We start from the raw sequence: 21,694 nt of genomic DNA on the forward strand, positions 1-21,694 counted from the left end.
CCTAGGGTTGACAGGGGCATTTTGGTTAGTTTGACCAAAAAAGGCACTTCGAGTGCTTCAATGCCCGAACGGGTTACGCTACGTCAATCTAAATGTTTCCACAGCCCCATGAAGAAAATTTAATATTTTTGAAATTTTTTGTGTCTGGCACGCAAATCGAGGGTGAGCAAAATACGATATCTACATGCATTGATCGTTATTTTTCTTCTATTGAAGTAGAACTAGATGCTAAAGTTATTTTTGATATTCTAGTCAATCTAATCTGTTCTAATTTTATGGTTCATGCCATCATGGATGATTACAAGCAAATGGCTTCCCAAATTCCCAAGATTCACTTTAAGCACTATTTCAGAAAGGCAAATAGGTGTGCTGACAAACTAGCAAGGATTGGAGCTTATCAAGACTCTGATTTTATTTTGTTTAATAATCTGCCTTGTGGACTTGATTGACCTAATAGAGGCTGACCTCTCTGGTTTGTACTTAAACAAGCCTTGCCCTAAGACATCCCTTGTTTCGTAGTTTTATGATATTTTCCTTTTAGCCCAAAAAAAAAAAATATATATATATATATATCATACTGTTAGGACATTTATGATTCACTTGTTAGGAACATATGTCACTATTTTATGTAATTGGCTAATCCTTTGAAAAAGTGCACTTTACTTGTATTTGGGTAGATTTAGGATGTGTTTAATACTTCAAGAAACCTTGTTTTAAGTTCAAGTGTTAAAGCCATGCAAGTCTGTCTAAGAATCAAGTGAAAAAGTGTTGAATTTTAAAGCTCGATAGTTGCTCGACACCTGGCTTATCTGTCAAGCTCTTCAGTTGCTTCTTATCGCAATCTCAACACCTCTCGATAGCTAGGTCGATCGATCGAGCAAATTTCTGTCCCCTCAACACCTGCTCGACACCTCCTCGATCAATTGAGAATTACTAAGAATTACGAAATTCAGATTTCCAGATCTGATTTTCGGCCTATGCTGACATGTATGTGTAGGGTTTCTTTTCTCACAACCCTAGACCTATATAAGGCTTATTTTAGAGGCCGTCACATAAGAGAATACAAGGAGAACATATGCAAAAGGTGACCGATGCCTTATTCTCTCTGAAAGAAGCTACTACATCTTTGCGCCTTAGGGTTTTGTAACCAAGTGCTTCTTGATCTTCATTGTTGATGAGGTGAAGAACTTTGCAACCAACATTCTTCTTTCTCAAGTTGGTGAATGAGTCACGTACTAGGATTCGTGCAAAGGAGTCAGTCACATACTGGGATCCATGCAACAAAAAGGGTGGCGTTCATATATTGAAGAGTTCAAAGGTTCTAAGCGGCAGAAGGTTTTGGTTGTGAGTTCATCTATAGGGATTGTAGAGTCTAGGGACAAAGGTTTTGTACTAGATCTGAAACTTCTCTTTACTATAGTGAATTGCTTTTCGGGAAGGTTTCCCCCCAGGTTTTTTACTGTGAAACTAGTTTGTTTCATTGGTTTTCCTGGGTCATCATATCTTGTCTTATTTATTTTTTCTGCTACATGATTTTGACATGATATTGAAGTTTGTTTGTTTTAACAAGTTTTATTCATAATAAATCTAATTAACAACTTGGGTTTAAAACTTGTTAATTTTATCAACCGAGGTCTAAATTTCCCAACACATACCAAATGGATTTTAGGGTACAATCCTCAATAGCTAAAACCCAACGAATGGGCTAAGAGGCTAAATACAAACCAAAAAAAAAAAAATCATAACATGACTCACTGTTGCCGAAGTGCATCATTGGTAGAATAAGCTCTAATACAAATAAGTAGTCAGGGAAGGCTTTGGCATGCATGATGCTCTGCAACACCCTAATGTGTCAACCATTCATCACAGCTTGGCAAAGATTGGCATTGCAATAAACTCCAAAGAATTTCTAACAACTTATGTACTGTACCCACACCTAATAAAACATTATAAAAAGAGACACCCCCTCTCCTTGGTCTACAAAAGGAGAAGAGTACACAACATGTAGTCCTCATTATTCATACATCTTGCTCTAGCAAGCAAAGGGATTTTCTTTGTAAAATCGCGTGTTATCTACGTTGTTAACTCCTCCTGATTAGTTTATAGTCACTAAAAGCAACCCAATTACTCACTCACCATTGGAAAATCAATGACGGTAGACACTGCATTTTGTACCCCTTACGACTCGAGTCCCCGTTTTTCAATGATACCTTACATGGTATATTACAAAAACACATAGAAAATCCTAAGGGAAAACCTAAGATTTGCTAGAAATAGTGAATCAAAGAGGGAGTTTTTTCACAAAACACCCTCAAGTCAATTTTCATTTGATTGGGACCCTTTTTGGTCTTGATCTTTCGAGTTTAAGATCACTAATCACTTTTGTATTTAATTGTGAATAAATTGGCTGAGAGGAATGGTCAAAATCAAGCTTGAAAAGCTTCTTGTTTGAGATATTGAGTTCTAAACTCTTTTCTTTCATTTCTACTTTAATCTTGTTTCCTTACTTTGTTTGTGTTTAGATATGTTTAGTTGTTTTCTGTTTTAAAGCATGTTAGGCTATTAGATTTGTTGTTTTTAAGTCCTGCTCTGTTTTATGTGTTTTTGAGATTCTGAGTTAGGGTTCATCTGGCATGTCTACATGCGCATGATTTTGTATGCGCACATAGACTCAAAGTATGCGTACGCATATAAATGGCCTGCATACGCAGGCCTATGTATGCGCACGCATACTCGTGCCCAAAAACCCTAATCTGGGTTTTTGCTTCTATTTCTCTGTTTCTTTTACATCATATGCCTCTGTTTGGTTCCTTTTATGCTTTTTAAGTCTCTGTTCCTCTATTTAATTACTTGTTTACCTTTAACATGATAGATTAGGGTTTCTTTTTATTTCTTGCTTTAATTCTAAGAACATGCATTCACATGGCCATCCATTGATGCATAGGTGCTGAAGTGCGCAATAAGGTAAGTGAGGTAAGTTATGCATTTACATGAACATGCATTAAGTATATGTTTGATGATGAATATGAACATGTTTCGTTTGATGATATGCTTTGGATGTTTTGAGGATATCACATGCTATTTCACTCTTGCTATGCCCACATTTCTACCTTAATTTGATATATACATGTTTCTACCTTGTATAAGATGAGATGTTTACCATGATAGATGTATGCTAGGGTTTGTGATGGTATGAGAAGCATGATATATGCTTGCTTGGGTTTGTGATGGTATGAGAAGCATGATAGATGTACTCTGGTAGTAAGATCAGTCCTTCCATGTAAGGGCGCTATATACATGGTTCTTAGACTATAAAACTAGGTGGCGACTCCTTTTCTCTGCTCCAGTCCACTCGGCCAAGGCATACTCCCCAAAACATGCACACTGCACCCACATTGACAACTAAATATACAGGTAATCCAAAACCAGTTCCTTTAAAGCCATTTTTAAAACCCAATTACCACACATAATATTTAGACAAAAAGAACATGTTTTAATTGTCAGTTAAGCTACTTACACAAATCATACCCTGACTCAAAAAGAAAAACTGCTTACAGTTGTGTGGTGCGGCAAGCAGACACCACATTTGAGGGGATTATTTCTATCTTTATCTTTATGTATTTGAACTAGTCGCTAACCCGTGCAATGCATGAGATAATTAAATAAAAAGATAATTAATCTACCTCACGATAAATAAATAAATAAATACTAAAATAATCGATAAGAAGTTGATTTCCCCCCATTAAGAAAAAGATAAAAGAAAATAAGAAAAAAAATCAACGACAACAACATTAAAGACAATATGAAAACTAATCGCAAAGAATTGCAACTACTGTATGTTTACTTGGCTCAAAGCCAGGATTAAAATTCAATTTTACAACAATAAAAACATACAACTTCATATTAACTAAAATCAACCTCATTACACAAATCCAATGTGGGCTATAATGTATTTTACAGATCATGCATTTAAAAACACTCATTGTGTCAAGAATTTCAATAAACACTACTGCCACTTTTATCTTTGTTCTAGACATTTAATTTACACAAAAGTCAATAGCAACCACAATAAGCTATCACAGTTGCTCAATGCTATGACAATTTTGACTGTTGGGAAATTTAGACCCCGGTTGATAGAATTAACAAATTTTAAACCCAAGTTGTTAATTAGATTTATTATAAATAAACCTTGTTAAAACAAACAAACATCAATATCATGTCAAAATCATGCAACGGAAAAATAAATAAGACAAGATATGATAACCTAGAAAAACCAATGAAACAAAATAGTTTCACAGTAAAAAACCTGGGGAGAAACTTTCCCGAAAAGCAATTCACTATAGTAAAGAGAAATTGCAAATCTAATACAAAACCTTTGTCCCTAGACTCTACAATCCCCGTAGATGAACTTACAGCAGAAACCTTCTACTGCTTTAGAACCTATGAACTCTTCAATATATGAACGCCACCATTTTTGCACGGATCCCAGTACGTGACTAACCAATGATGCACAGCTCTCAATACGTGACTAACACACCAACTTGAAGAAGATGTTAGCTGCAAAGTTCTTCACTTCATCAATAATGAAGATGAAGAAGCACTTGGTTACAAAACCCTAAGGCGCAAAGACGTAATAGCTTCTTTCAAAGAGAATAAGGCATCAGTCACCTTTTGCATTCGTTCTCCTTGTATTCTCTTATGTGACGGCCTCTAAAATAAGCCTTATATATGTCTAGAGTTGTGAGAAAAGAAACCCTACACAAATAGATAAGCATGGGCCGAAAATCAGATCTGGAAATCTGAATTTCATAATTCTCGATAGATACCTCAATAGATAGTATCTGTCGAGCCTCATTAAACCTCGATAGATAGCTATCTGTCGAGCAACTGTCGAACTTTAATGAATCAGCACTTCTTCACTCGTTTCTTGGATAGATTTGCATGGCTTCAATATTAGACTTGAACTCTTGTTCTTTGAAGTATAAAACACATTCTAGATCTACCCAATTACAAGTAAAGTGTGTTTTGTCAAAGGATTAACCAATTACATAAAATAGTGGCATATGTTCCTAACATTGAATCATATACGTCCTAACATTGACCTCATCTATTTCTATTAAACCTGCATGTGAAAATTGATTTCAAATAAAAATTACATTTTACACAAAATCTAAGCAACCTAACTTGCCTTATATCTTATAATTAAGTTAATAACATCTTATAAATAAAACTATAGCTTCTTGCTCATTAAAAGGTCGAAGTCATGCACAAGGCTCCTACTTATTAGACTTTATTAGATTTCGAAATTGCACATCATCAAACAAGATAAGCATGAGATGATACTATTTCAATGAAGTGAACAAATCAAAAACAAAATCAATGCATATAACTCTAAATAGCTGCATGCAAAAAAAAAAAGAATAGCCTGCATAAATTCTCTTTTAAATAGCCTGCATTCCAATCAATAGCTTTTCAGTGTGATTGCCTCCAAGAAAATAGAGTGATATATAGTAATGGCAACAGGTCAGGTGCAGGCTGGGTTTTTTGATACCCAAACCCAACCCACGGGTCCTCCCTTGTTACCAGGACTCGGCCCGTTTAATAAACGGGTCATTTTTTTAGCCCTAAACTCGGCCTGTCGAGTGTCCCCGAGCCCCGTCCAGCCAATTCTAGGTGTAATCTGTGGCCGCCCAATCCAACCAATCTTATTTTAAATTTTAAAAAAAAAAAAAAAAAAAAAAAAAAAAAAAAAAAAAAAAAAAACACAAACACAAATCAATCAACATTGTTATCAGTTAAATCCTCAAACTCCATTTATCATTTATGGAAGAAACAAAACTCCGATTTTTACATTTATGGACAGATTTTTACATCAAAACAACATTCACTTCGATTTTTACATATTGAATCCTCAAACAAATACCCAAAAACAAAAACTATTGAGAGAGGAACAAAATTCCATTTACCATTTATGGACAAATTTTTACATATTAAATCCTCAAACAAATACCCCAAAACAAAAACTACTGAAAGAGGTAATGAACCAAAAAAAAAAAAACTCAAACCACTAAATCTCTCTCCAATCTAACAATCACAGGCTCCTCTATGACAAAAACGGCAACTACCACGAGATTTGTGCTCCTCCACAAGGGTGAGGGTGGGTCGGTGAGTGAATGAGAGTGAGGGTGAGGATGAGATGTGAGTGTCTGAACCTGATTTGTGACTTTAAGAGTCTTGGTGGAGCTAATTAAGGAGAGACCTTGGACTGGTGGTGAATGCTTGCTTGGGCCAGTGGTGAAGAGAGCTTGGACCGGCGGTGAGAGGCAAAGACAGAGGCCATGGCCCGTGTGACTGTGTGATGTGTGAGACTGAGAGTGAGTGAGGCCGTGTGTTGTGTAGAAATGGCTGTGACTAAGTGTGCTTCTGTGAGGCAATGAGGGTGAGGAGGCGTGAGCTGAAATGAGGGAGTGACGTAAGTAGGCATGAGCTGAAAAAATGAGGGAGTTAGGGTTAGTTTATAGCTATATATATAGGGGTTTTAGTAATTTCAAAATAACCGGGCCAGGTTTGGGTCCGGATCCGAGTTTCGAGCTGAATTTTTTATAAAATCCAGACCCGACCTGGACCTGCTTCAAGTTTTTGTTTTTTTTTTTTAACACATACCCGACCCTATTCCTTATTGAACTGGGTAAACCGGACCCATTAGGGTCGGGCCAGGCCAGGTACTCGCAGGTCAGGTAGAAATTTCCATCCCTAGTGATATACTGGGAGCAATCTTTAGAGCAATCAGGTAAACTAATAGCTCATTCCCACAATAGAAAGAGTTGTGCATAGCATAACTATTAATATGTGTCTTTCATGCTCAAAATAGAACCTAATACGTGCAATGGAGCATTCATTATTTGACATGGCATTATCAAGGCATTCGTTTTAATAAATTCCAATCATGTCAAAGAAAATTTTGGCATTTGTGAGAAATAGAAAACAATGACCATAAGTCAAGTTAAATAGCAAAGAAAGAAGTCTAGCCTAAAGATGAACATTAGGCTCTTTGCAAAACTTGGAAAATAGAAAGAGCGAAAACTTACACAACATGTTTAGTGGGTGCCTACTTTGGAGGTTTAGTATGCTCTTTGTAAACAATTTTGAGGCTTGGAGCCATGCCTCAATTCAGTTTCCCTCAGACAAATAATCAATTGTAAGGTTCAATACATTTTGCAAAAAGCCATGCCTCAATTCAATCTCTCATAGAAAATAGAAAGAGTGAAAACCCACTAGTAAACAAAGAAGGCCAGCAAAGGTGAAAGTTTTGGAGACAGAGATTGGATGGAAAGAGAAGAAAGCAATTGAAGCGTTAATTTTCTAGCTATGGTAGGGTTTTTCAATTAGGGTTTTTATGCATATAAGTGTTGTAGTCGGGGTTTTTTAAGAGTGTTGCGGGTTTTAGTTTTTTTTTTTTTTTTTTTAAATAGTTTTTTTTTCTTTTTTTTTAATAATACTGACATGGAAAATTGTTGGAGATTCAGAGGCTTCGGTTATATATATATATATATATATATATATATATATATATTAGCTTGGATTAGTTTTTAGAGCACTTTCATGGATTTGTAGTTTGGATTCAGTTAGGATTAGTTTTCATGGATGTTAACATGTTATCTTTATTTTTACTTATTGGAAGCCCAATAAAAGCTCCAAATGGTTTATTTGTATTAAGATCATTATTGTCAAATAGTGCAATCTTTGTGCATGCATGATGTGCTGGACTGTATTCCCCCCCCCCCCCTTTTTTTTTTGGGAGCATTTAAAGAATGAGTCATTGTCTCTCATGGTATCTAAATGCGTACTTTTCTTACACTAGTATGAAACTTTCATTGATATATTTCTCCATTCTTGTGTCTTCAGTTTCACTGTTTCAGGCTATGGGTTGAATGCCATACAATGCATTTTATTTAAAACTTTTGTTCTTGTATTGATATTAACCACTTGAGCTTTGGTCAAAGTATTTTTGGGTACAATTTCCACACATCTAGTAGCTGAAATCCAAAGCACTTGATTTGGATCGAAATAAATTAATAGTAGTTGAAATCCAAAGCTTTCCAGATGCTATTTGACTTATCTCTCTCTATTATCAGATGCAAATTGTCTTTAATTTGAATACCAAACTCAATGGTCAAAATTAATGAAATTAGCCGGTTATTTCCTAATAATAATAATAATCTAATTATAAAATGGTAAATCTTATCACACATTAGTGTGTTTACACAAGTGTGTAATAAACATGCCCTTTAGGATGAAAAAACTTCTCTCTCCCTCGTAGGAGCACCTCTCTCTCTCACCTTGTAAGAGTCTTTCACTCCTCTCCCTTTTGGAAGAGATCTCAGCTCCCCTCAGTGGGGCTTTTCACCCCCCTCAACACACTTCTTTCCCAATGGAGCAAGCAGTGATTGAAGAGCTACAAAACCTCTACCTCACTAAAGAGGAAGAAGAGGAAATACAAATAACAGCACAAAGCCGGGATGACCTTTTGGAAGAGTGTTCATTAAGTTTGTTTGGACGGCTTCTTTCAAATAGGCAACAAAATATAAGAGCTCTAAAAAGCACTTTAAGAGCAGCATGGAAAATAGGGTCAGAACTGAGAATAGTTGAGGTAGGAAGCAACATTTTACAATTCAAGTTTAGCTCCAATTATCAAAGAGATTGGGTTGAAAATAGTGGGCCATGGAACTTTGAGAATAATTTGCTTCTCCTTTGTAGATGGAGGAAAGGCCTCACTATTAAGAATATAGTCTTCACTCATTCTCCTTTTTGGGTTCGGCTGTGGGGACTGCCATTTGAGCTTATGTTAGAGGAGGTTGGGCAAGATATTGGAAGAAGCTTGGGATGCCTTATTGAAGTAGACAAATGGGCATGTCAATCAGATCAAGCCAAGTTCATGCGTATCAGAGAGATCTTCCAATAGATAAGCCTCTCCGTAGAGGCGGAAATGTTGTAAGCAAGGATGGTGAGAAGTTTTGTATTCATTTTAGGTATGAAAGGCTTCCAACATTTTTCTTCCTATGTGGAATGCTTGGCCATGATGATAAACACTGCCAGATTTCTACAGACCAGCAAGGCACTCTAAAGCAATATGGAGAATGGTTAAGAGCAAATGGAAATTTCAAAGGAGGAAATGTAAGGCAAAAGACTTTCTCAAGTAGCAATCAAAATGTTGAGACTGAAGATAGAGCAAATGGAGAAAGCGCCGCTGCTATGGGCCGGTCTTCTTTCTCTCTAACGCGTCACGTGGAAGGAAACAAGGATGGTGGAAGTTTTCAAAATTCAAAATTTTACAGCAAGTCCACTCAGAGGCCGGAAAGTGGCGTGCCAGACACTCATATGAGTCAGACGACTGATACTAGACTTGGATGGGACATAAAGCTAACTGAAGGTAAGGTTTTGGGACAAAATGAAGGGTCAAGTGGAGTGAGATCTGATCCAATCCCAATGGAAAAGTTTGATTCAGTGACTCGGCTTAAGGAATGTAGTGGTATACTTAGTAAAAGCTACCCCACCTCAATAGAGGAGTGCTACGCTAAGGTATGCAGCCCACTTAAGCCTAACAATTGGGCCGAAACTCATAAAGAAAATAATGTCTCAGTAGCAGCCCAAGTAGTTGCTAAAAGCTCACAAAAGAAATGCCGTATAAAGAAAATAGCAAGGAAACAAGGTTCGGCCTAAGGTAAAGAAAAACAAGCCAAAGGTCCAAACGTAGGTTCCAAACACCAATTAGCTCTGCTCTTCACAGAGGGAGAAGAAAGCATAGCCAGGAAAAGGAAATGTATGGATGTTAATGAAAGTGTTAATGAGGAAGCAAAATCATCGGCGATGGCTGCAGTGCAGCACCGCCGGGAGCCATGAATTCCTTAGGATGGAACTGCTGGGGGTTAGGAACCCTCGATTAGTTCGAGCATTGCACGATTTGGTACGATGTTGGGATCCCAAAATAGTCTTCCTTTTGGAGACTAAGGTAAGGCAGTAGCGAATGGAGAGAATAAAGGAAAGAATCGGTTTTGCGAATGGACTCTTTGTTCTGTGTCAAGGGCGCAACGGTGGCTTAGCTCTTTTATGGTCGAGGGAGATAAATTTGGAGATCAAAATTTTTGGCAGCTACCACATTGATGCAGTTGTTATACAGGAGAGCTCAAATTTTAAATGGAGGCTCACAGGTTTTTATGGTCACCCCCAAACTCACATGAGGCAAAAATCTTGGGATATACTTGCTTATTTAAAGAAATCCCAGCTTCCTTGGTTTTGTTATGGTGATTTCAATGAAATTCTATCAATGGAAGAAAAATCAAGCGGTGCTACAAGATGTCAAAGTCAAATGGATAGATTTCGGGGTGTGGTTAATCTTTGTGGTTTCAAGGACCTGGGCTATTCGGGGACAGATTTTACATGGTGCAATATGCAGTCTAGTGACAATAAAGTGTATTTGAGGCTGGACAAGGCTTTTGCAACTACTTATTGGATTGATAAGTTTGGTGAGGTAAGAGTTAACCACCTAGTGGATTCCACTTCAGATCATTGTGTTTTGTACATTGCAGACCCCAGAACTTCAAAACAGCCCCGTGCAAGACGTTTTCATTTTGAGGCCATATGGAAAAAAAATGAAGCTTGCACAGATATTATTGAGTCAGCCTGGTGTAGTGTGGGCAATGTAAATACATCGGAAGGTATGGTTGCTGTCTTAAATGTTTGTGTTGTTGATCTTAAAGCTTGAAGTTCTACTACTTTTGGTCAAATTCCGAAAAAAATTCAAGAGAAAAGAAAACGACTAAGCTCTCTGGTTCAAGCTGATAGGGATGGTCTGCTGGGTGATGAAATAAATCAGACTAGGAAAGAAATTAATGAGCTACTTAACAGTGAGGAAACTTATTGGTGTCAGCGGTCAAAGGCTCACTGGCTCAAAGAGGGAGACAAGAATACGAAATTTTTTCATGCCCAAGCCTTGGAAAGAAGGAAACAAAATACTATTTTGGGTATCTGGGATAAATCTGAGAATTGGTGTGGTGACCAAGACAGTATTGCTAGAGCCGCTATTTCCTATTTTGAGGGAATATATACCACTTCCTCGCCAAGTCAGATTGAGAAGGTGACTGATCTCATCCTGGTGAAGGTGACAGATGAAATGAACATGGAGCTAACAAAAGGCCTCACCAAAGAAGAAGTTGTTGCAGCCCTAAAGTAGTTGCACCCAACAAAATCTCCTGGCCCCGATGGTATGTCCGCACTTTTCTTTCAAAAGTATTAGAGCATAGTAGGCACTAATGTTTCTAATTTAGTTCTACATGTTCTTAATCATGGCATGCTTATTTCTAAAATTAATAGAACTAATATAGCCCTTGTACTAAAGAATAAAAATCCTCAAAGAATGATTGATTTTAGGACAATTAGCCTTTGCAATGTGGTATATAAGCTGATTTCAAAAACTTTGGCTAACCGTCTCAAAGCTATTCTACCTTTTATCATTTCAGAAAATCAAAGCGCTTTTGTGGCTAATAGGCTCATCACTGACAATGTCTTGGTAGCTTATGAAATTATGCACTATCTAAAACACAAAAAGAATGGGAATGATAGCTTTATGGCGGCTAAGCTAGATATGAGCAAAGCATTTGATAAGGTTGAATGGTCTTTCATTGAAATGGTAATAAGGAAATTGGGCTTTAACAAGTCATGGATCGGTCTGGTGATGAAGTGTCAAACTTCGGTAACCTACTCATTTATCATTAATGGCTCAGTTCATGGAAGCATTGTGCCTACTAGGGGACTCAAGCAATGAGACCCTTTGTCTCCTTATTTATTCCTGTTATGTGCTGAAGGTTTCTCAGCTCTCATAAATGAAGCAACTCGGAGCCAACAACTAAATGGTATATCCATATGTCGAGGTTCTCCAAGAATCAATCACATGTTCTTTGCTGACAACAGTCTTCTCTTTTGTAAAGCCAATGGTACTGAATGCAACAAGTTGAAGGAAATTCTCAGAACTTATGAAGCTGCATTGGGGCAAAAAATAAATACTAAGAAGTCTTCAATCTTCTTCAGCCCAAACACTTCTCAAGAGCTCAAAGATGAAATACTAAACATACTTGGGCCTATGACTGATTCTCATCACACAAAGTACCTTGGCCTCTCTTCAATCATTGGTCATTCAAAAAAGCTTATTTTTGCAGAGATAAAGGAGAAGGTTTGTAAGAAGCTAGCGGGTTGGAAGGGTAAATTGCTCTCCTTGGGGGGTAAGGAAATTCTTATTAAAGCGATGGCTCAAGCCATCCCCTTTTATACGATGAGTTGTTTCCTTCTTTCTAAATGTCTTTGTGACGACCTCGAAAGAGAGATGAGAAGCTTTTGGTGGGGCCAAAAACATCAAGAGACCAAGATTGCTTGGGTTGGATGGAAGAAAATGTGCAAGCCTAAATCTCTTGGCGGGATGGGCTTCAGGAACTTGCAAGCTTTTAACCTTGCCTTGCTTGCAAAACAAGCTTGGAGGATTATTACTAACCCTTCCTCCCTAGCTGCACGAGTGCTAAAGGCCAAGTATTTCCCCTACGATGACATCCTTAATGCAAGCCTAGGCAGCAGGCCCTCTTTTACCTGGCGAAGCATCTTTCATAGTCTCAAAGTCATTAAGAAAGGAACTCGTTGGAGAATGGGAAATGGTCAGTTAATTCACATTTGGGAGGATAAATAGCTCCCTACCCCTTCCACTTACAAAGTCATCACCCCTCCCAGGGATTTTGATGGCTTTCCCATGGTCTCCTCTCTCATTGATCAAGAGACTAAATGGTGGAAAACTAGTGTAGTTCGGGCGCTCTTTTTGCCTTTTAAAGTGGACACTATTCTGAAAATTCCTTTAAGTCAGAATTTACCGGAGGACAATCTTATTTGGATTGGAAATAAAAGGGGTGTTTTCACTGTCAAGAGTGCTTATCACATAGCTGCCAATCTCCAGGATGGTATTGATGTCGGGGAATGCTCTTTTGAAGACTCAAATGCTTATCTTTGGAAAAATTTGCGGAAGCTAAAACTCCCTGCAAAAATCAAAATATTCTCTTGGAGAGCTTGTGTAGATGGGCTCTCGGTGAATGTAAAGCTGGTGGAGAGGGGTATTAAGTCTGACTTTGATTATCCTGTTTGTGGGGAAGAGCCAGAAAGCCTTATTCATGCTTTAGTTTCTTGTGACTTTGCTCTATCGGTGTGGTCGCTTTGGCAAGACTGCCCTTTAAATTTTCTGTTGAATGCAAAAGACTTCACAGGTCTAGTGCACCAAATTTGTTCAAACTCTTGTGGGGTTTCATTGGAATATTTTTTTGCGATTTCCTAGTCCATATGGCATAACCAAAATCTGATAGTTCATAATGAGTGTGGTCTTTCCCCTCTGCAAGTCTGGGAAATGGCGAAGGGAGTTGTTAAGGACTTCCAGGAAGCTAACCCAATATACCTATCCACGAAGCAACCATCGAATGGTGGCTGGGTAGCGCCTCCCCCGGGTTTTTTCAAAATTAATGTGGATGGTGTGTCTTCCTTGGATGGTCAGGGGGTGTTGGGAGTGGGAGTGATCATTCGTGATGCTAAAGGTGGTGTGGTTATTGCTCTTAGTAAAGCTTTGCCTATGCACTATCCAGCTGAATGGACTGAGCTCTATGGAGCAAGGTGTTCTTTTGGCTCGGGAAATGGCTGTCCAGCTGGCCATCTTTGAATCTGATGCTTCCTCTGTCATTCAAGCCATTTCTCAAAACCTCTGTGGTGGTGAATCTGGCCACCTGATCCAAGGGATACAGCTTGCAAAATTGTACTTCTTGAGTTACTCATTTCGTCACGTGAAAAGGGACTCCAACAGGGCTGCCCATGAGCTTGCCCAATATGCAAAATGTAATAATGTCAGTTGTGTTTGGAAAAGTGTTTCTCCGCCTTTCTTAGATTTTCTGATACAGTCTAGTTTGGGCTGAATGTAGGTTGAGGCCCTGTTGTAATCCTTTTCATGTGTCATTGATATTATGCATTTTCTCTTCCAAAAAAAAAAAAAACACTGCCCTTTAGAAAAAGTTGGGTGAAGCCATTGCTGCATGCCTGCATATATGGTACAAATGTCTGCTTGGAGATACATATTCACCCTAGTTTCTCAAATAATGCATATTACACACACAAACTTGAAATCGAGTGTATTATCACAAGAGAAAGTTTACACGTACGCATCCCTTTCTATAAATGACTTCGTTATGCCCATAATTACACATTTAGCACTCACATTAATTGCTGTAAAAGAATTGATGTAGATTCTAAACGAGGTCAATGACACTCTTTACACTACTTGGTTAGTACTAACCACATTTGATTTTCAATTTCCTTTGGATACACTATCTTCTAACAACAAATCATTCAGAAGCAACAAGCTTGGCTGATATACCTTTCACCAGTTGTAACAAGTTATCACCACCCTCCTCAATTAAGATCTACTTTCATTTTTTCAGGCCTCCTCTGCAAAAGAAAAGTGGAGGATGGGTGGAACAAAGTTAGCAGAACATCAGATGTCATGACTGCCTCATTTCCAAACTAGGCAGAATATTATGATGGTGTTTGAGTATTGCCTTCACAGAACCTCCAAGATCCATCATCTTGCCTCTTTAGAACATAACGAACTTTATAAGTGCTGCAACCAATCAATGAGACAAAAGAAAAGGAAAATATCATCAAAAATAAATAAAATGTTCCAAATTCAGGTCTTTAGGAGACAAAGAAAAGTTTGAATGCTGCAGGACAGCAAATAAATAACAAATCAGACCAAGGAATAAAAGATAGTTAGGGAATATTACTAAAGATATTGTACTATTATCTTGGCAATCTTGACTAATTATCCAGCAATCTTTCTTTGAAGTAGCGAGTGTTCACAAATTAGTGAACCACATGGTGGGAATTAATATACAAATCCAATGTATACACAATATTGAAAAAGCAGACTTAAGATCTACAATTTTTTTACTTTTTTTTTCATTAGACTCAGTATGACCAATGCACAATATGATTTTAGGAATCAATAAAAAAAATCAAATCAACACATTTTATGAGCCCAATTACCTGTAATAATTTGGGTTCTTTTGCTGAGATTCATCAACAAGCTCTGCAGCTTCTTCCAACAAAGCCTCAATTTCTGCCATTTCTGCTCCGATCCCATCAGATATAATTTCAGCTTGCAGAACAGACAGTTGTAGTAAAACGAATCTCCAATAACAACACTTGGCTTTTGCTGCATCAGCCAAAGCTTGCCACTGTGAACCATTAAGGGAAGGAAAAAAAAAAAAAAAAAAACAAACAGACATACAGTGATAAAGCATTAATTGTGTGCCTCCAGGAAAGAAAACTTAGATATTAAATGCATCAAAATATTTTCTCCACCATATGCATTAAGCAAGCTTTACCATTACTTGGCTTTCTACGTTACTAAGTTCAGCCTTTCACTTAACCAATTTAAAATCTGCAGGGACTAGAATTACGATTCTTTCCTATATAATATTTCTATTATCCAAATCAAATTTTCAATTGATTCTAGTGCAGGTTAGTCACCCATAGGTTTTACTAGCTAGAGACGAGTCCAAAGCACTCTTCTTTAGAAAAGTTCCCTACATTATCCATTAATTTCTTTGATATTTCAATCTCTCAAGATTACTTTTTTTTTTTTTTCCCCTTCTTCCCTTTGAAACAAGACCCAGCTTTGCATTGGGAGTATGCAATACATTCTCTACACAATGCAAGCATCCCATTTATCACATCACTAGGTGATTCACCAAATATGATAGCTGTAAATATGTCATAAGTTGATAACTTCCTTCCAGCTATTTGTGATACCCAGCTTCGATTTGTTGCTCACTATAATCAGATTACTCAAAAATTCAGATTATCTGACCATATAATTATATACTTGTTCTATGAATCTATGACATGATGTGAAGACCAATCCATGATTTTACCTGAACAAGCATAGATTCATCAAGGACTTCAGAGAGGGTATGAACTTGATGGCTAGGCCCCAAAGCCTCAGCTTTAATTGCTTGCCATTGCCTAACAAGGGCTTCAGCTTCTTCCATAGGCATTAGCCTCCTAAACACAGCAGTCATAGATGATGATATACTAGCAGCAGGGGATAAAACATGTGGATTTCCAGCATCTGAGTGGTTCCTGACCAGGATATTAGCCATTGCTAGAAGCATCTTGAGTCTGCTAGCAACACCACTTTCCTTAATATGAGCTGGCCCTACGTTGTAATCCAAAGAAGAATCTAGTGTCTGAGAAAGCAAACTTGTCGTCACATTTGTTTTACTACAATCAAATTTAGAAGTTCTTCTCATATTACTATCACTAATGCCTGATAACTTCAAGGCAGCAAACACAATACAACCCAGTACAGTAACAAAAGTAATCCTTCCAACTGACCAACTTTCCCAAATTTTACTATGGTGTGTACCTATATTCCTACCAGATGATGCACTACTACCCTCGCTACTTTTGCCCAATATTAATGGACTCTGAATATCTGGAGCCAACTGCTTAACAGCAGACCCAGACCCAGGAAGTCGAGAAGAGCTCACATATGGAAGAGATTCCTCAAAAAATTTCCGCTCTGACAGAGGAGCAGTGGCCAGTGGTCTCTGGCATATGGCAGGCACCGTATGTGCAGCTCCTTTACTTTTTTTGCTCCCAGGAGATTTCTTTTCACCACTGAAAAAATTGACCTGCAGAGCCATACATCCGTAATGACTTCATATTAAAAATTAAAACTACATCCACATTATGAACCTTACCAAAGAAGGAGAACAATCTCGTGTGTCTGGAAAGACAGCAAGGACAACATCCTTCAGCCAAATTTCCTAGTCAAGAACAGAAGGCAGTCTAACATGAGAAAGCATCAACCTCAATGACAAGCATGAAATCGGTAGTGAAAACAAAGTGTAAGATGGCATCATATGTAACTTAATCCATGATGTAGAAAAACAACATATCTATCTGGCACAAACCACTTCACTTTACTGAGCACAAAATAAGAAAACCAACACAAAAAATGAGAATAAGTGTTAACGTAGGCTCTGATCTACTGGAGTACATCCCTAAATTGCCGATGGATTCAATAAGAAAAATCATAGTTTACGAAGGCAATATACAAGATCCTATCATCCAAGATGCATTTTTTTATAAGTAATAATATTTTATTAAAAAGGGCAGGCAAAACCCAAGTACATGGGGAGTATACAAGAGCAATGCAACAAATAAAGACTTAAAATTACCTAGATCCAAGAACTCTAAAAGAGAAGAACAACAAACATGAGTCAACCAATCAATCAAAGATCTAAGAAAGCAGAGTTTCAAATGAAGCAAAGATATCTCAATCTCATCAAATGATCTAGCATTGGATAACATCCAAATATACCACATTAGACAGAGGGATAGCATTCCACACGTCAAAGCTTTGATTGCCACTAAAGCTACCTCTCCAACAGGTCAGGAGGTCTTTCACCAAGAAAGGAAACTAATGGAGAACATTACATTGCCAAGAAGAATCATATGCTACTAATGCAAATAAATTGCAAATAGATATGTCAACATGCATCACTTGAGCTCCCCATAATGAAAGGACCCCCCCCCCCCCCAACCCCCTAAGCAGTTTCAGTAGCATGTTCTCAAGGGCAACAAAAATCATAATTCCAAAGACAGAAGCATGAGAGAGAGAGAGAGACAAACCAATGATGGTTTCACACCAGAAACATGTTTTATTTCCTTCCCTGAGATTGAATTTCGTGTAGTGGAATTTGAATTCAATTCAAGATGTTGGAGCTTGTCGGCAACATCGGCCTCATTACCCTAGAGATCAATGTATAAATCAAAGTATTTTAATAAACATACTGGGCAAAAATGGAAAATGGAATGAAAATTATATCAGATGAAACCAAGAAAAAATTCCCACAGTATTTTATTTGAGTCAGTGCTAAAAATAGTATGGACCAAAATGAATACTGTACCTGTCCAAGAAGGAACAAGCAAAAAGCATCTTCAAGTTTCAGATCAATTCCTTCTGATGCTACCAAACATTCACACATAGTTTTTGCCTTGTTTATCTTCACAAAAGTTACATGAAAAGTGAGATTAGAAAATGGAGCACAACCCTTCCTCTCCATCTCTCTCCTAAAGAAATCAAACCTGAATAGTAATGTTGATGATAAAAGAAACATACAAAATATACTAAATTATCAATAACTTTTTTTCTAAGAAATTATAGTATAGCAAGGAGGGGAGTAGGGATAGGAATATTTAGTAAACAAGCCACGCAGAAAGGACTTACCAAATCTGTCTGCTTGCTTGAAAATCCGAGTGCTACATGAGCTATTAACACCATGTAGAAACAATTGAAATCAATTACAACCCTTTGATTCTGTGATTCAAGTGATTTCTTATTCTTTCGTGTAATGGCTAAACTATCCCATGGAAGAAGATCAACTATCTCTGTTGCCATTAGCCTATTAAGTGCTTGGCTCAAGAAGCATGGCCAGTCTTCGACTTGGCATGAAGTTTCAACCTCGAGGCCCTGTCTGAGCAGTTCACGCAAGGCTGCAATTGCTCCTCGTCTCCGTTCAGCATTTTCAGGTGAATGAGGCATGCCTAATATTTCCAATGTGCAAGCAGGTGCAAGCTCCTCCAAAGATTCTTCTATCTAGAAACCAAGGCACACAAATTTACCACAAACAGTAGGAAGTCAAGTTTAACTATGGCAAGCAACAAGTACGGCATAAATTAAAAAGCTGCCAAGTAGCAGCACCCATCCCCTATTCAATGTTTCAAGGCCCTCTCTCTCTCTCTCTCTCTCTCTATATATATATATATATATTATATTTATATTTATATTTCATGATCTGATTAATCACACTTTCACTAATTATTTGGAATTTTTTTTCTAATGCATGGCTGAAAAGATTGAGAAAATCGGATTGTTTTATTTTCAACTATTGATTCAAAAAATATTTATTTTTTGCTAACATGGGTGTCCAAAACTCTTCGAACACTTGAATATTCCCCTAACATGTCCAGGCCCCCCCATCCCACACATACCTGATAATTAAAGGGAGGAATTCCTTAGGGTGGCCTCAATATGCTTGCTAGGAGTTTTGTACCCAAGACCTGATAAATCTCATGAGACCTTGGAAACCACTAGACCAACCCCAAAAGAAATTGAAAGATGCATATTGCAGACTGAACCAAGCAAATGCTTTCTTGAAATGAGCATTACCTGAGATAACAATGTCATTTTTCCAAGAGATATTTTACTCCTTAGAAGACACTGAGCACGAGCAAGTGCTTCAAATCCATGGGACACCTTGTTCTTCTCGAAACCAATCTTTGCAATAGCACACTTCAAGAAAGCACCTATGATAAGAAAAGGAGGCATAACAAGGCTGCTACAAAAAGAGTGTTCAACTTCCTGACCTCCTTGCTGATATGTCTTACCTCAGCCAGTGCCATAGACAGAAGCAAATCATGAACATATGGCTTAGCATCTGGACGTTGAAGAGCTGCCCGACCAATATCCAATACAAGCTTCACCTCTCCAACCTAAATAGGAGAAATCCACATAATATCATATCTATATTCCAAACCAAAAGCCTTATTTTGTTTTATTCTAACAAGTACTTGACATTACAAATGGAAGAAAATATTCTGCGAGTTTACCAAAGTAGTAAGAGGGTAATGATATGGTAGAATATAGAAAGAACAAAGATTCACAAGCAGGACAGGATATACGTTTCACCACTAACCCTACAAGGCCACAACAAATGAACCATGACCCTACAAAAAGGATATAATTCTTGTGCACATGGAACCTAAACAAAATCCTAACATACAGTGATTATCTACTATCTCTGTGTAAATTGGCAGAAAATAACTTGTATTCTTGTGTTTGGTTGCTAACCTAAAAATGTACACACCAACACTTTTCCTACTATTTGACTCACACTGAAAATCACTAATATTTCATTTAGGCATGGTGGTGACAGCAGAGAGAAAAAAAAAGTTTCATTTCTTTGGGCTATTTTTCCATTGACCAAGATTTTTCTGCAGTGCCGAAACAAAATGGTAATAAGTAAAAAGGTGTAGTGTACCTCTTGAAGGAGGCAAAGAGCAGCAGGCAACCAAGGCCAAGGAATTCTAAGGGGAGTTTTAGGTGGGATGTTTTCCCTAATATTACCAGCATATTCTGGTTCAAAAAGAAGCTTATCCCTCACATCCATTACAAGATCCTGCAAACCCAAAATAAAGATATACTTTAAAATAAATAAATAAATAAAAAAAGTCAAGCAAGGCATATGAATATGAATATGAATATTAGTTATAACAAAATTTGTCAAGTATGTGTGTGTACCTGGCGAGATGTAACAACATCCATGGTGTAACCTTCTTCAATCTCTGCACTTTTCAAATCCATGACGGACTTAACTATCTCATCTTTCTCAGCTCGATCATTAACACCAATAAGCTGCAATTTGCAACGCAATTTTATATTATTATATATAAATTCCATAAGAAAGTTACATAAAAAGAAAAACAAAATCTGACCTGGTAACAGGTGACGGGGATATCAACGGTAACATGAACATGATTATTATTAATAATGTGGGTGTCAATGGCGTTGAGTCTGGAGCGGCGGCGAGTGAGAATGTCACAGTGCCTCAAATGTGATACCCTAAAACAAGAAGAAGAAGAAGAAGAAGAAGACACCTTGAATTTGGAGGAATTGGAGCTTCTGATTCTTAGCATTACTATTGCTGATGCTAATGAGGCTGATGCTGATGCTGATGATGATGATGCTCTGTCCAAACCCACCACATCTTGATTCCAACAACGATTCCATAAATCTTGCGACACACCCATTTCACAATTCACCACCATAAACAAATTTGCTGGCCGCCTGAGCCTGAGCTCCTGAGCCTGAGGGAACGGGGAACTACCTGTTTGTCTTAGAGACAAAACTACTACTATTTTATATTTCTCTCTCTCTTATTTATTTTTAATTTTCTCTACTTAATTTCATTTTCAATATATTAATAATTAATGACTGGTAAAGTACCACTAATGTAAAGAAAAGTGTATGTCTTAATAAAAATAACATAGCTCCGTCAGGTCGGGTTGACTCGCCCCGATGGACCCATTATCAGAATCTCCAATGCTTTTAAACTGTGTCGTTCTGATAGAGTAAACACGCGACAGAATGTAAACCTTGCTTGAACCCAAAGGAATACAAGTAACAAAATATTCAGTCTTTTGTAAAACATTTTACCACAAAACAAAAAAAATTGTCAAATATTTTTCTTACTCTTCTCTAACACAACCCTTCTCCCTTCCCTCTCTTCTTCTCTCTTTTTCATACCACCCTCTTCAAAATCTTGAATTATTGTCAATTTGCCAATTTGTCAAATATCCTCTTGTTGAAGGTCGTTTTTTCACGTTTTAGCACCTTAGATATGTGTCTTGATACTATTGGACACCATCTAGTCTGGGCATTTTTCTAAGAAGGAAATTGGGTCTAACGCTTTCGCAAAACGAGCTTTGGGTTCCCATCCTGTGGCTAATAGTTTGTGCACCAACGTTAAGTCTGATCTAAGGAGTGCTACTACGA

At 37.6% G+C, this 21,694-nt stretch overlaps 3 protein-coding genes across 4 annotated transcripts; 2 read left to right on the forward strand and 1 right to left on the reverse strand.

Annotated features, from left to right (window-relative positions):
* Window positions 1-11,413: 11,413 nt before the first annotated feature.
* Window positions 11,414-12,730, forward strand: LOC115964667. The gene is made up of 2 exons (XM_031083931.1): window positions 11,414-11,723; window positions 11,862-12,730. Exons 1-2 carry the CDS (start codon window positions 11,414-11,416, stop codon window positions 12,728-12,730), a joined length of 1,179 nt encoding a protein of 392 aa, XP_030939791.1.
* A 60-nt stretch (window positions 12,731-12,790) lies between these two features.
* Window positions 12,791-13,738, forward strand: LOC115964668. The gene is made up of 2 exons (XM_031083932.1): window positions 12,791-13,234; window positions 13,364-13,738. Exons 1-2 carry the CDS (start codon window positions 12,791-12,793, stop codon window positions 13,736-13,738), a joined length of 819 nt encoding a protein of 272 aa, XP_030939792.1.
* Window positions 13,739-14,175: 437 nt separating this feature from the next.
* LOC115963682 (plastid division protein CDP1, chloroplastic) lies at window positions 14,176-21,068 on the reverse strand. Of its 2 annotated transcripts, none has more exons than XM_031082777.1 (12): window positions 20,635-21,068; window positions 20,441-20,554; window positions 20,181-20,318; window positions 19,528-19,632; window positions 19,310-19,432; window positions 18,368-18,736; window positions 18,048-18,143; window positions 17,770-17,889; window positions 16,836-16,901; window positions 16,005-16,766; window positions 15,115-15,283; window positions 14,176-14,689 (listed from the first exon to the last, which is right to left on the reverse strand). In XM_031082777.1, exons 1-12 carry the CDS (start codon window positions 20,965-20,967, stop codon window positions 14,664-14,666), a joined length of 2,421 nt encoding a protein of 806 aa, XP_030938637.1. In that variant the 5' UTR covers window positions 20,968-21,068; the 3' UTR covers window positions 14,176-14,663. The 2 variants fall into 2 exon arrangements, with proteins under 2 accessions (XP_030938637.1, XP_030938636.1); XM_031082776.1 differs by having other exon boundaries at window positions 15,115-15,305.
* Window positions 21,069-21,694: the final 626 nt, after the last annotated feature.

The sequence above is a fragment of the Quercus lobata genome, chromosome 10 (assembly GCF_001633185.2).
Source record: "Quercus lobata isolate SW786 chromosome 10, ValleyOak3.0 Primary Assembly, whole genome shotgun sequence".
NCBI lineage: Eukaryota > Viridiplantae > Streptophyta > Magnoliopsida > Fagales > Fagaceae > Quercus > Quercus lobata.